This window comes from Callithrix jacchus, chromosome 10, assembly GCF_049354715.1.
Source record: "Callithrix jacchus isolate 240 chromosome 10, calJac240_pri, whole genome shotgun sequence".
In the NCBI taxonomy this organism is placed as follows: Eukaryota; Metazoa; Chordata; class Mammalia; order Primates; family Cebidae; genus Callithrix; species Callithrix jacchus.
Window position 1 is genome coordinate 129,729,518 of NC_133511.1, and position 13,897 is coordinate 129,743,414.

Genomic DNA, 13,897 nt, shown 5'->3' on the forward strand with positions numbered 1-13,897 from the left:
CTCTGAGCATTTTCTCTGCATCAAACATGTTGACTATTAAACAATTCTCTGGGTCCCAGGAGCTTCATGACAAGAATCTCGGTTTTCTAAAATTCAAGCACTGGTCGGAAACCACATAGCCGGGATCACACTGGACCCTTTTCCTGGTGCCCCACACTTGGATGTGTTGGGCACTGCCCTGAGGCCCTCCAGAAACATTCGGTGTTGCCCTTGGATCACAGGAAGGCACTGGTTTCTTGAGCTCCAAACAACCCACTGAGTCATCTCAAAGTTAAGCAATATTTCCTTCAGATACACTGCACCCTCCCTGTCTATCACAAAATCTGAAAATTCCTAAGTCCTAATGCCCAGAAACTCGGAATCCCCTTTCTCTAAAATGTACATATTGACACCCCAAGTCTCCAAGGACTCTGAGCAACTTCTCTAGATCTTTAGATTCAAAAACAATTTTCCTGGAGCCCCCAAATTGAGGTATTGTCTCCCAGCCTTCCAAAACAAATTGAGATTTTTTTCCTTCAAAAAACAATTGAGGTTTTTTGTTTTGTTTTGTTTTTGTTGGGTTTTTTTTTTTTTTTTTTGCCTTTTTTTGTTTTGAACACTGATTTATGAGTCTCCTGCCTTTATGGTCCCTGCCCTGTGTCCCCCTAAATTTAGAAAATGTTCCATGGACCCCCCCAAAGCACATTAAAGAATGTTCCTAACGACTAACCCGGTTCCCAGAAATTTAGACATCAAATCTCCACTGGGTAATTTCCATGGATCCCAAATGAAACGTATTTCGCTAGGCTTCCCCACTTGCAGACACTGTCCAGGAAAACACAATATTTTTCTTGTTTACCAAAAACAAACTATGGAAATCATTTAAAAATAACATAGAAAAAGAATACTGATTTTTTTTTTTTTTTTTTTTTTTTTTGCTTTCCCCAAATGTACTGATTACACTCCAGGTTCCCCCAAAATTCAGACAGTGCTTCCTCCGTCTCTGAAGGATATTAAAACCTTTCCCTGAAGCCACAGTAATTATGAAGGTTATTTTCACCCGGACGCTGCAGGCGCCCAGGCCACTAACTTGTATTCTTAACATGTGAAAATTAATCTCAGCTTCCCCCTAACACACCAAGAATGTGTTTGGATCCCCAAAATATGTCCCTTGCTTTCATCTGCCAGTTCCAGGCAATGCGCTTCTTAGGCAACTCCTACCAGTTGCATATGGAGAATTTTCTTTACCCCTCCTCACAGATCGGTCTGGGATTTCGTGGGTCCCCCAAGCCAGCTGGTCCTTATTTTAGACCCCTCTCTATGCTCCCAATCGCATGGAGCAATTTCCCTCATCCGCCAAACCTGTCATCTATTTTTTGGAGTCTCAGGTTTAGTCATGAATCACGGGTCTCAAATTATCGGAGTCCCGGGTTCCCCTCCTCCAGGACACCCATTCGCTAAGCCCCCAAGGCAGAGTTGCGTTTCCCAAAATTTGGGCATTGTTCCCGGCTCGCCAGCCGCCCACTACAGCTTCCCCAACCCCGCGCACAGCGGGCACTGGTTTCGGGCCTGTCTCCTACCAAGTCCCCAGAGCAACTCGGACTTGGGAAATTTCTCTCGTGTTCCCCAAACACACGTGGGTCGGCCGCGCGCCCCCAGGACGTGGGCAGGGCTTCCCCTTGTCCAGGAAAGCGACCGGGCATCGCCCCCAGTCTCCCCCAAATTTGGGCATTGTCTCCCGGTCTTCCAACGGACTGGGCGTTGCTCCCAGACACCGAGGACTGGCCCCGGGGTCTCGCTCACCTTCAGCAGCGTCCACCGCTCGCCGCAGAGCGTTCGATCGCCCGCTGCCTGGGCTCCCGGTGCGCCCGCCGACGCAGCCTCCAGCTTCTTGGTGAGCTCCCCGCCGCCTCTGCGCCCCTGCCTGGCTCCTGCCCTCATCCGCTGCTGTCCCGCCAGGGCTGGCGCTCTCTCGGGCTGCCGCCTGGGAGGCCGGCACGGGGCGCGGAACCCGGCTGCGGACTTGAGGCTTGGCGGCCCGCTCGCTCCGGCTGGGTGCCCCGAAATCCGCGCCACTTTTGTTTGCTCATTGCAAAGATCACACTTGTGGATCTGGAGGGGCCCAAAGTGGAGCGGGCAGGGCGCTGGGGCTAGCGACGCGGAGGAGAGGCGCTCCCGCCAGGCGGCAAAGTGCCTGTAGCCCGCGGGCCTAGGACTCCGCCGGGAGGCGCGCGCGGAACGCGGGCGAAGTGATTGATGGCGGAACGAGGGGGGCGATGGGGGCTGGGGGGCGCGAGTTTCTGCTGGCGGCCCCTTCCCCTTGGCCAGGCTTAGGCGGCGGGGTGCGGGATGTGGTGCGTGGTTTTGACTTCGTAAAAAATCACAGTGCTTTCTTACATCGTCCAAACTCTCCAGGAGATGGTCTCCCCAGACCCCCAAATTATCGCAGTGGTCCCCGAGACTAAACTCGCGTCTATGCCAGTCCAACGCTCTGAGGACGGGGTAACCATTATCCGGATATTTTGGGTGGGCCCCAGAGGCCAGCTGCTTAGACGCAACCCGGTGAGCTCCGCCATGCAGGTAGGATTTGAGCTGTGTTTCCCGCCCTGATCTCTCTCCTCTGGCGGCCACAGCCTCGGCGGGCTCCAAGCCTGGCCCAGATTGGGCCCAGCCCAGCTGGCCTTCCCGGTGTCCCGCACCTGGCCGGGGCTCCGGAGCTCCGGCGCGGCACCGGGGGGCGCTCGGGATCTGGCTGAGGCTTTAGGCGCCGCGTGGCCGGCTCCTCCTGCTGGGGCAGGTGGCGGATGCGCGCCCCACCCGAGCCCAGGGGCTCCCTCCGCGGCAACAACCAGCAGGGACCCCCCGACCCAGCCCCTAACCACCTGCCTCTGCAGTCAGACGCCGCGCACCCGCGGTGTAGTCTCCTGGCGGGGCGCTGGGAGCCGGCCTGCCACTGCCTGCCCGGAGACCCCAGCTCACGAGCACAGGCCACCCGGGCACCCTAGAAACTCGAGATGGGGCCCCCAATTCTCTAGAACGGGCATTCAGCATGGCCTTCGTGCTCGGCGGCTCCCTGCCCCCCACCCAGCTTTCCCCCCCGCGCCCCCCTCCGCCCCCGCGATCGCCGCCCCCCGGTGGCCCCAGGGCCCCCAGCCCACACCCCCCGCCCCGCGCTTGGCTCGGGTTGCGGGGGCGGGCCAGAGGCGGGGCGAGGGCTCCGCGGGCGCCCATTGGCGCGGGCGCAAGGCCAGCGGGGCTCGCGCGGGCGCTGGGCCGCGGGCTGGCGCGACTATAAGAGCCGGGCGTGGGCGCCCGCAGTTCGCCTGCTCTCCGGCGGAGCTGCGTGAGGCCCGGTCGGCCCCGGCCCCCCCTTCCGGCCGCCCCCGCCTACCGGCCCACGCCCGCCCCGCGCGGCCCACCAGCGCCTCCACCGGGCAGGCGGCCCCGCGTCGACGTCGCCCGCTGCCTCGCTGCTGACTCCCGTCCCGGGCGCCGTCCGCGGGGTCGCGCTCCGCCGGGCCTGCGGATTCCCCGCCGCCTCCTCTTTATCTACCTCAACCCCCCATCCCCGCTTCGCCCGAGGAGGCGGTTCCCCCCGCAGGCAGTCCGGCTCGCAGGCCGCCGGCGTTGTCACCCCCCGCGCTCCCCCCCCAGCCCTCCCCCCGGCGCGCAGCCTCGGACCGCTCCCCTTCTACGCTGCATCCCGAGCGGCCCGGGCGCCGCCACCGCCTGTCCCCCCCGGAGGCCCGGGCTTGCGACGGCTGAGGGCTCCGTCGCCCCAAACCGAGCTGGGTGCCCGCGGCCCGGGTGCAGCCTCCACTCCGCCCCGCAGTCACCTCCGCCCCCGGCCCCTAGACGTGGCGCCCTTCCCTTGGCTTCTCTGTGCTCCCCGCGCCCCTCTTGGCATCTGGCCCCGGCCCCGCTCTTTCTCCCGCAGCCTTCCCTTTGCTCCCTCCCGTCCCCCCCAGCTCCCAGCCTCAGACTCCCTCCCCGCCTCACGCCCGCCCTCTCGCCTTCGCAGAACCAAAGTGGATTAATTACACGCTTTCTGTTTCTCTCCGTGCTGTTCTCTCCCGCTGTGAGCCTGCCCGCCTCTCGCTGTCCTCTCTCCCTCTCGCCCTCTCTTCGGCCCCCCCCTTTCACGTTCACTCTGTCTCTCCCACTATCTCTGCCCCCCTCTATCCTTGATACAACAGCTGACCTCATTTCCCGATACCTTTTCCCCCCCTAAAAGTACAACATCTGGCCCGCCCCAGCCCGAAGACAGCCCGTCCTCCCTAGACGATCAGACGAATTCCTCCCCCCCAAAAAAAAGCCATCCCCCCGCTCTGCCCCGTCGCACATTCGGCCTCCGCGACTCGGCCAGAGCGGCGCTGGCAGAGGAGTGTCCGGCAGGAGGGCCAACGCCCGCTGTTCGGTTTGCGACACGCAGCAGGGAGGTGGGCGGCATTGTCGCCGGCTTCCAGGTAAGCGGCGTGCGGGCCGGGGCTGGGGCCGGGGCGGCGCGGGCTGCGCCGGACGCCTGGCCCTTCCTCCGCCTGCTCGCGGCCGGGCCTGCGGGGTTCCGTGGGGCGGCTGAGCCCGGGGTTGTGGGGGGGAGGAGGAGGAGGAGGAGGAGGACAGGCAGCTGCGGGTCCATTCCCTGCACGGAGTTCCCTGCGCGCCCACCCTGGCGGCGGGGCTGGGGGTGGGGTGGGGGCGTCGGGAAGGGCCGAGGGAGGTGTGCGCTGTCTGCAAGGGCCACTTCCTGGTCAGTCTGTGGGTGTCGGGGGTGCAGCGGAACATGTGTGATTCGTGCCTGGCGGGCCCTGGCCTCCCTCTGGGGTGCTGGGTAATGAGGAGGGGCGCGGAGCCGCAGAAGCCCACCCTGGTATGTTGACGCGGTGCCAGCAAGACCGCGAGAGGAAGACGGGGTGGGCGGGGCCAGGATGGAGAGGGGCCGAGCTGGCAGGAGACGCCACATTCGCGATATCTCCCCCCCACACCCCCTCTTGCTCTGTCCGCAACGTTTCCAAAACGGAGTCCGGGAGAGGGGGAGAGGGGTGCTGGTGTGAGGCCAGGAAGGGCAGACTTCAACCCAAAGGGAGGCTCCTGCCCAGTGGGCAGCGTGGAAGTGTCCATACAAGGAGGTGGGAAGACCCCCCCCCCGTGCAGAGCGGGGCTGGGGGTGCAAGATGGGGAGCTCGTGGCACTTTGCGAAGGGATGGTCCAGAGCTCGGAGTTGGGGGGTGCAGGAGAGAAGAGACTGGCTGGGAGGAGGGAGGGGGCGGGAGCAAAGCCGCGGGGGAGTGGTCAGCAGGGAGAGGGGTGGGGGGGTAGGGTGGAGCCCGGGCTGGGCGGAGCCCGGCTCAGGGATAAAAGCCGAGGCACTGACCAGCCTGTAGACTGGACATTGGCTTCTCCTGTGAGAGAGACTTCCAGCCTCCTCCTCCCTCTCTTCCTTCTCCTCCTCCAGCCCCAACGAGCCTCCTGCTGAGCTGTAGGTAACCAGGGCTGTGGAGTGAGGACCCCCGCTGCCATCCCACTCCAGCCTGAGGCAGGGCAGCAGGGGGCACGGCCCACGTCTGGGCAACGGGCCCTGCAGCCGCCCGCCCGCCCGCCCGCCCGCCCGCCTGCTGCCTCTCCAACAGCACCACCCCCCCTCTCTCTGCCTCTGCTCCTGCCCCTACCTGCTCTCTGCTTCCTCACCTGCTCCTTCCCTTTCCCTCCTTCCCTTAGGCCTCTTCCCCGCCCAGCTCGGGGCTTTTCCTGGGTCCTCACCAGCTCCGCATCTCCGCGCGCTTCTTGTCCCCGTCCCGCTTTTCTGAGCCCGCACCCTGAGCCAGACCTCCAGGTTCAGAGTGGTGGGGTTGGCACCGGATCGCGGCGAGGGCTCGCGTGGCCAGCTGGTGGGGTGTGCTCTTGGAATTTGGAAGGGGCTGGCAGAGGGGGCGGCGAGGGGACTGGCTGCGGCCCAGTCAAGGAGATGATCGAGGAGGCTTTCAGATCCTCGGCGGGGCCACCCACTGCTCTATAGAGAGGCCACACAAAGCGGGGCTTTGGTCCCACAATTTATTGCATCAAAAAGTCTCCTGGGTCTGTGGAGGGAAGGCTGGGGCTGCCGCCCGGAGGGCTGCACCGAACGCAGGGGCAAGAGCAGCTTGCTGCAGTCACCCCGGCCTCCCACCCCGAGCTGTGCAGGGGGTGTGTCTGAAGATTGGCCTCTCCTTCCAGATTGCAGTCGGGGATCCTGGGGTCTGATGTCCCAGGTGGTCTGAGCTGGTCTCTCCAGCTCCAGCCAGGAGAGTTTGGGAGTGCAAATGGGGAGATTTTCTAGAGGTCCCTGGCCTCAGTGCTTGGACTTGAGGTCTGCAAGGGAGGCTCTGGGCTTGGGTGTGTGTTTGGGGTACCTCAGGCAGACTGGAGTTGGAGAACTGGGTGACTGGGAAAACAAGATCCCTACGAGCATGGGTAGGGGGGTAGTGCTAAGCATTTGAGTCCTTGACCCAGGCCTGGCTCAGCTGCAGACTGGAAAGGTGGAAATGCTGGGGGAGGGGGTGGGGCCTGCTGCGTTGAGGGGGATGGTCCGCCTGGACACCCCTGTTCAGCTGGGGGTGGTGGGGAGGAATCAGACTGGTCCTCCTGGAGGCACAGGCTCTGTAGGGGCTGGGGCTGAGGCCTGCGAAGTGGTGATGTGCCCCTGGCTGGCCCTGCCCCCATGGTGTCATAGCACAGAGGCCAGGTCGGGGGTCCAGCTTGGCCCCTACAGCTGTGGATGTCGCTGAGCTCCTGCAATAATGACCGTGGAGATGTTCACCCCTCGCGTCCAATTACTAGTGCCTCTCACAAATCGAAGCGGGCGGCCTTTCTGTATGTTCCAGACGCACCGCCCTCCACGTGGCCAGTGCCCTCACCTTGGCATCATGGCCTGTGTGTTACTTTTGTAATAAAAATAATGTTTCTAGGAAATCCATGCTTTAAATGTTCAATGGAATTTCTAGGTTGGCTGAGCGCCCCTGGTTCGGGAGGGGCACCTCTGGCCTGGGGCTTGGCCCAGCTGCCCCGCTCATGCAGCTTCTCTCCCGCCCGCAGGTACCAATGGGATTCCCAATGGGGAAGTCGATGCTGGTGCTTCTCACCTTCTTGGCCTTCGCCTCGTGCTGCATTGCTGCTTACCGCCCCAGGGAGACCTTGTGTGGCGGGGAGCTGGTGGACACCCTCCAGTTCGTCTGTGGGGACCGCGGCTTCTATTTCAGTAAGTGGTAGGGGGGTTCCTTAAACGTGCTCAGGCCCCTAGCCTCAAGCCAAGGTGAGCACACTCCAATGTCAGCGGCTCGGCCCCTTGCCGTGAGACTTTGACCTTCCAGCCGAATTTCCGAGCGCCCGCACCCGCTGACCTTCCCATCACATGCTCCTGTGAAGGGTGGGCCAGAGGGGGCACTCACGGGGGTCGCCCTTGGCATCAGAATTCCTGATGGGAGCCAGGAGGCTCCGGTGCCGCGGGGCAGGGCTTCAGGCTCTGGAGGAAGAGCCTGCCTTTCTTCCTACACCTTTTGGATATTTTGACAAGGGACGTGTGTTCAATGAGTGATCAGAATTAAGATAAAGTCACTTAAAGAATTAAACCCAATAAAGCCAGTGCAGCTGGCAGGTGGCAGGGCTGAGCATGCATGCGCCTCCTGACCGTGCATGCAGCGTGGGGGGTGCCCGCCTGCTGACGGCAAGACACTTCGGCCTTTCTTCCTGTTTCTCTCTCCGTCTTCCAGCCTGGGGGCTGGCAGGTGGGTGCACAGCTTGCTGTCCTTGAGACCCCACCCTCAGAGGGGGGGCTGGGTGGATGCAGAGGCAGGCATGGTGCCTGGGCATGCCTGACGGGGTGGCGGGGGACAGTGCCTCACTGGCTGGGGCTGCACGGCTTATCCTACCTGACACTCACCCGGAGTGACATCTTCACCACCTCTACTTACGCACTCTGTGAAATGGGCTCACAGGATACAAATGTACTTCAAAACTTTTCTCTGAAAAGTGTTTCTGCTGCTTGACCCTGGAAGCCCCCGCCCGCCCTGGCCTCTCCTGTGCCCCCTCTGTCTCCTGCCCCATTTGGGGGTAGGAAGTGGCACTGCAGGGCCTGGTGCCAGCCAGTCTTGCCCAGGGAGAAGCTTCCCTGTACCAGGCTTTCCTGAGAGGAGGGGAGGGCCGAGCCCCCACTTGGGGGACCCCGTGATGGGGCTCCTGCTCCCTCCTCTGGCTGATGGCACCTGCCCTTTGGCACCCCAAGGTGGAGCCCCAGCAACTCACCCCTTCCAGCTAGCTGAGCCTTGCTGTGGGGGAGAGGGGGAAGACGGGAGGAAAGAAGGGAGTGGTTCCATCGCGCCTCCTCACTCCTCTCCTCCCGTCTTCTTCTCTCCTGCCCTGTCTCCCTGTCTCAGCAGCCGCAGGGCGGTGTGGGCCCCTCCAGCCTCCTGGGTGGTGCCAAGCCAGAGTCCAAGCTCAGGGACAGCAGTCCCCTCCTGTGGGGTCCCCTGAACTGGGCTCACACCTCACACCTTTCCCTAACCACCCTCAGTGTGGGCCTTTGGTCCTGGTGGGGTCCATCTGGCCATGGGACTGAGAGCTTGTGCCCATTGTTCATCTGAGGGAGGAGGCAGCAGAGGCCAGGGGCTGGTCTGGATCCCGCTCACCTCCCTCCCACCTCTCTTCTTTCTGGGACACCTCTGCCTGCCAGCTCTGGCTTCCATCCCCTGACCTGAAGAGTGGCCTGGGGACAGGGCTGTTTCCTCCTCCTCCAGCCCTCCCGGGACACTGGGGCAGTGCGGGGCAGGACAGTGGGGTGCTAACGCCCTCTCTCTGTGCTGTGGACTTCCAGGCAGGCCCGCAAGCCGTGTGAGCCGTCGCAGCCGTGGCATCGTCGAGGAGTGCTGCTTCCGCAGCTGCGACCTGGCCCTCCTGGAGACCTACTGTGCCACCCCCGCCAAGTCCGAGAGGGACGTGTCGACCTCTCCGACCGTGCTTCCGGTGAGGGTTCTGGGCCCCTTCCTCTCTCCCTAAAGAGAGAGAAACAGGGCTTTGGGCTCCCGGTGTTTCCTGTGGCCACTGGGACCTCTTAGCCGGGGACGAGGACCCATGACTTCTTTGCTTGCTGTGTTGCTGGGTAGTTGGCCCCTCCCGTCCCCCTGCCCCTGGACAATAGCCAGTGCAGTCACAGGGGTGAGGGGTGGGCTGTCAGATCAGATGGGTGGCTCAAGCGGTGGAGTGGCAAGTAGGCACCTGCTGACCAGACCCTTCCTCTCCCAGGACAACTTCCCCAGATACCCCGTGGGCAAGATCTTCCAATACGACACCTGGAAGCAGTCCACCCAACGCCTGCGCAGGACTCTGCCTGCCCTCCTGCGCAACCGCCGGGGTCGCGTTCTCACCAAGGAGCTCGAGCTGTTCAGGGAGGCCAAGCGTCACCGTCCCCTGACTGCTCTGTCCACCCAAGACCCCGCCCACGGGGGCACCCCCCCAGAGATGTCCAGCAATGAGAACTGAGAAAAACTGCCTGCCACAAGTCTGCAGCCCAGCACCACCACCTTCCTCCTGACCACGGACGTTCCATCAGGTTCCATCGCTAAATCTCTCGGTTCCACTTCCCCCTGGGGCTTCTCCTGACCCCAGCCCCCATGCCCCGTCTCCCCAAAAACAGGCTACTCTCCTCTGCCCCCTCCATCGGGCTGAGGAAACAGCAACATCTTCAAAAATGTACAAAATCGATTGGCTTTAAACATTCTCTATGCCCCCATCAAATTATCCCCACACATAAAAAATCACATCAAACTAACCCCTTCCCCCTACACACAACGGCCCTCTTAAAACTAATTGGCTTTATAGAAACACCAGCAAAGCTCAGAAATTGGCTTTAAAAAAAACCCAACAACCAAAAAATCAATTGGCTAAAAAAAAAAAAAAAAAAGAAAAAGAAAATTGGCTTGGAAACAGCTGGCAAGACAAAGGAACTTGGCCAGATCCCCCTTCTCCTCCGAGGACTCGGAGTCAGATCGGACTCGAGTCCCTGCACCAGCAAAGAGAAAAGAGCGGCCCCAGAAATCACAGGTGGGCATGTCGCTGTTACCACCATCTCCCTTCTAATCGGGCCACCCCAGTGCAGGGACAGCCCAGCTAGCCCTCACTCCTTTTCCATCACCCAACATCACGGAGCAGCCAGAGGGACCCAGTGAGACCACAGGAGGGGAGCACAGAGCATGAAAACCCAAATCCACACAATTTAATTGGCCCAACCCCCACCCCAAATTTCCATCTCAATTCCCATCCTAAAAAGCACTCACACCTTATGCATCCCTGCAGCCACACGCACACAGCACACAAACACACACATGCACACACACACGCTCACACACGAACACAGCACGCACATGAACACACACATGCACACACAAGCACCCACCTGCACACACACCTTAGCTTTTATGCGCTCACATGCACACGCCTGTGCACACACCTTAGCTTTTATGTGCTCACATGCACACACCTGCACACACACCTTAGCTTTTATGTGCTCATATACACAGGCCTGCATACACACCTTAGCTTTTATGCGCTCACATGCACACACACACATGCACACACACCTTAGCTTTTATGCGCTCACATGCACACACAGACATGCACACACACCTTAGCTTTTACACGCTCTCATGCACACATCTGCACACACACCTTAGCTTTTATGCGCTCACATGCACACACATGCACACACACCTCAGCTTTTATGTGCTCTCATGCACACACCTGCACACACACCTTAGCTTTTATGCACTCACATGCACACACCTTAGCTTTTATGCGCTCACATGCACACACACACCTGCACACACACCTTAGCTTTTATGCGCTCACATACACACACACACCTGCACACACCTTAGCTTTTATGCGCTCACATGCACACACACACATGCACACACACCTTAGCTTTTATGCGCTCTCATGCACACACCTGCACACACACCTTAGCTTTTATGCGCTCACATGCACACGTCTGCACTCACACCTTAGCTTTTATGCGCTCACATGCACACACACATGCGCACACACATGCACACACACCTTAGCTTTTATGCACTCACATGTACACGTCTGCACACACACCTTAGCTTTTATGCGCTCACATGCACACACACGCGCACACACATGCACACACACCTTAGCTTTTATGCGCTCACATGCACACACACATGCGCACACACACATGCACACACACCTTAGCTTTTATGCGCTCACCTGCACACACACATGCACACATACACATGCACACACACCTTAGCTTTTATGTGCTCACATGCACACGTCTGCACACACACCTTAGCTTTTATGTGCTCACATGCACACACATGCACACACACGCACCCACCTGCGCACACACATGCACACACACACGCACCCCCGTACAATTGGATGAAATCAATAAGAATATCTAAGCAACTCTAATGTCTGTCCAGATCAGGCCAAAGTCCATCTAAGATTCTCCAAGCTGTTTTCCTGCTCTGAGCCCCCCCTCCCGTCCCCATCTCCACTGCCCCTCAGCCCGGTCTGTGCCCTGCCTCTCAGAGGAGAGGGCTCAGATGGCGGGGCCTGAGTGCCGGCCGGCGGTGGTTTGGGATGCCCCCATCGGGTGGAAGGGGTGTGTTCCAGGCCGAATTCCATCTTGCCACCATGAGAGAGGTGCCCTTGCGAGGCTGGCCTCCTTGGCGCCTGTCCCCAGAGTCCCTGCAGTGTGAGCCACGATGCTCCCCATCCCCCACCCACCCCGATACACCTTCCTTATTGTGTGTCGACACAGCCAGAGTGAGAAGAGTGGCCACAGTGGAGATGAAGGTAGCCCAGTAGACATGCCCTCTTGCCCCCACGAGTAGCCTGACTCCCTCGTGTGCTCCTGGAAGAAAGATCTTGGGGTCCTCCCCACCGGAACACACCTAGGGATCATCTTTGCCTGTCTCCTGGGAGCCCTCCAGAAATGTGGGGTCCCCAGGGGCCGGGCACTGATGCGGGGAGTGGGAAGTCTGGCGGTTGGCGGGGCGGGTGGGGGGCAGTGGGGGCTGGGTGGGGGGAGCTCTGGGGTAGGAAGTGGTCCCGAGAGATTTTGGCCAGAAAAGTCAGGAGGAGCGACAGCAGACTTGCAGAATTAGAGAAATTAGGACCCCCCCAAATTTCACGTCAATTGATCTATTTCCCCTCTTTATTTCTTGGGGCATTTTTCCTTTTTTTTTTTTTTTGTTTTTTTTTTTGGACCCCCTCCTTAGCTTTTATGCGCTCAGAAACCAAATTAAACCCCCTCCCTATGTAACAGGGGGGCAGTGACCAAAGCCAGAACGTACGAAGCCAGCCTGAAGACCACCACGTCCTGCCCCCCGCCATTTATCGCCCTGATTTGATTTTTGTATCTTTCCCTGTTGCTTGTGTTGGGTTGAGGGTGGAGCCTCTGGGGGGGTGCCAGCCACTGCGCCCCCTCGGAGAAGTCAAAGGGGAGTGGAGAAGGCCGCTGCCTGGCCTGGCCTCAGGGGACAGTGGCTGGTCCCCGGAGGTCCTGAGGGCGGAGGGGGGGGTGGGGCAGGGTCTCCTCAGGTGTCAGGAGGGTGCTCGGAGGCCACAGGAGGGGGCTCCCGGTTGGCCTGAGGCCGGCTGGGGGGGAAGGGGCTGCAGGTGTGTGAACAGAGGACTCCATCAGGCTGGGGCAGGGTGGCCGCCTTCCGCACACTTGAGGAGCCCTCCCCTCCCCTTCGGTGACATCTTGCCCGCCCCTCAGCACCCTGCCTTGTGTCCAGGAGGTCCGAAGCTCTGTGGGACCTCATGGGGGCAAGGCAGGGTGAGGTCGGGGAGTAGGGAGGTCAGACAGGTCTAGCCCGCAGAGCAGGAGAGCTGCCAGGTCCCGCCATCGACCAGGTTGCTTGGGCCCCGGAGCCCATGGGTCTGGCAGTGCTGCAGCAGCCACCACCTCGGCGCCTAGGGCTGTGGCAGGGACTCGGCGGCTGGGAGGTTTACCTCGCCCCCACTTGTGCCCCCAGCTCAGCCCCCCTTCACGCAGCCCGACTAGCAGTCTAGAGGCCCAAGACTTCTGGGTCCCAGTGACGGGGCTGGCATGGCCCTGGGGGTCGTCCATGCCAGCCCGCCCCGGGCGCAGAGGATCCCTCGGCAAGCGCCCTGAGAGCGGGCCATTTGGAACATTGGGCAGAAACCAAAAAGCCAAATTGTCACAATTGTAGAACCCACATTGGCCTGAGATCCAAAACACTCCGAGGCACCCCAAATTACCTGCCCGCTCGTCGGGACGCCCACTCACCCAGTGTTAAGTTCTGCCTCGACGGGTGGGTGCTCCTGGGGGCCTTGCCGACCAGCCCCTCGCGTCCCCATGTTTGCGGCTCTCCCCCAGGCCACTCACCATCCTGGCCCGGGCCGCCTGTCTGATCTCCACGCCTGTTGTGGCTTTCCATCTCGTCTCCTCCCCGTGTCCCCAATGTCTTCAGCGGGGGCCCCCTCTTGGGTCCCCTCCTCTGCCATCACCTGAAGACCCCCACGCCAAACACTGAATGTCACCTTGCCTGCCGCCTCAGTCCACCCGGCGGCCCGTGTTTGACTCAACTCAGCGCCTTAACGCGAATATTTCTGGCAAAATCCAGTTTTGGGTTTTGTCTTTAACCTGTAACGCTTGCAATCCCAATAAAAAGCATTTAAAATTATGATCTTGTGAGTGTTCCACTCTTTAACCTGGGTAGCAGATTGCGGGAGGGAGGGATGGAGGGACAAAAGGAGGGAGAGAGGGAGAGGAGAAGAAGGGAAGACCTAAGGGATGTGGGCGCCTCCCTCCATCCCCTGACCATGCACATGGAGAAATGAAGGCAGCTGGAAGCTGGACTCTCAGACGCTTGGCCGTGCACCCGAAGCC

At 60.4% G+C, this 13,897-nt stretch overlaps 1 protein-coding gene across 5 annotated transcripts; it reads left to right on the forward strand.

Annotated features, from left to right (window-relative positions):
• The first annotated feature begins 1,757 nt into the window (after nt 1-1,757).
• Nucleotides 1,758-13,691, forward strand: IGF2 (insulin like growth factor 2). Of its 5 annotated transcripts, XM_017978384.4 has the most exons (5): nt 1,758-1,873; nt 2,395-2,559; nt 7,051-7,213; nt 8,825-8,973; nt 9,253-13,691. In XM_017978384.4, the coding sequence occupies exons 2-5, from the start codon at nt 2,398-2,400 to the stop codon at nt 9,487-9,489; spliced, it is 711 nt and encodes a 236-aa protein (XP_017833873.2). In that variant the 5' UTR covers nt 1,758-1,873; nt 2,395-2,397; the 3' UTR covers nt 9,490-13,691. The 5 variants fall into 5 exon arrangements, with proteins under 5 accessions (XP_017833873.2, XP_035119623.2, XP_035119626.1 ...); XM_035263732.3 differs by lacking the exon at nt 2,395-2,559; XM_035263735.3 differs by lacking the exons at nt 1,758-1,873; nt 2,395-2,559 and adding an exon at nt 3,301-4,445.
• Nucleotides 13,692-13,897: the final 206 nt, after the last annotated feature.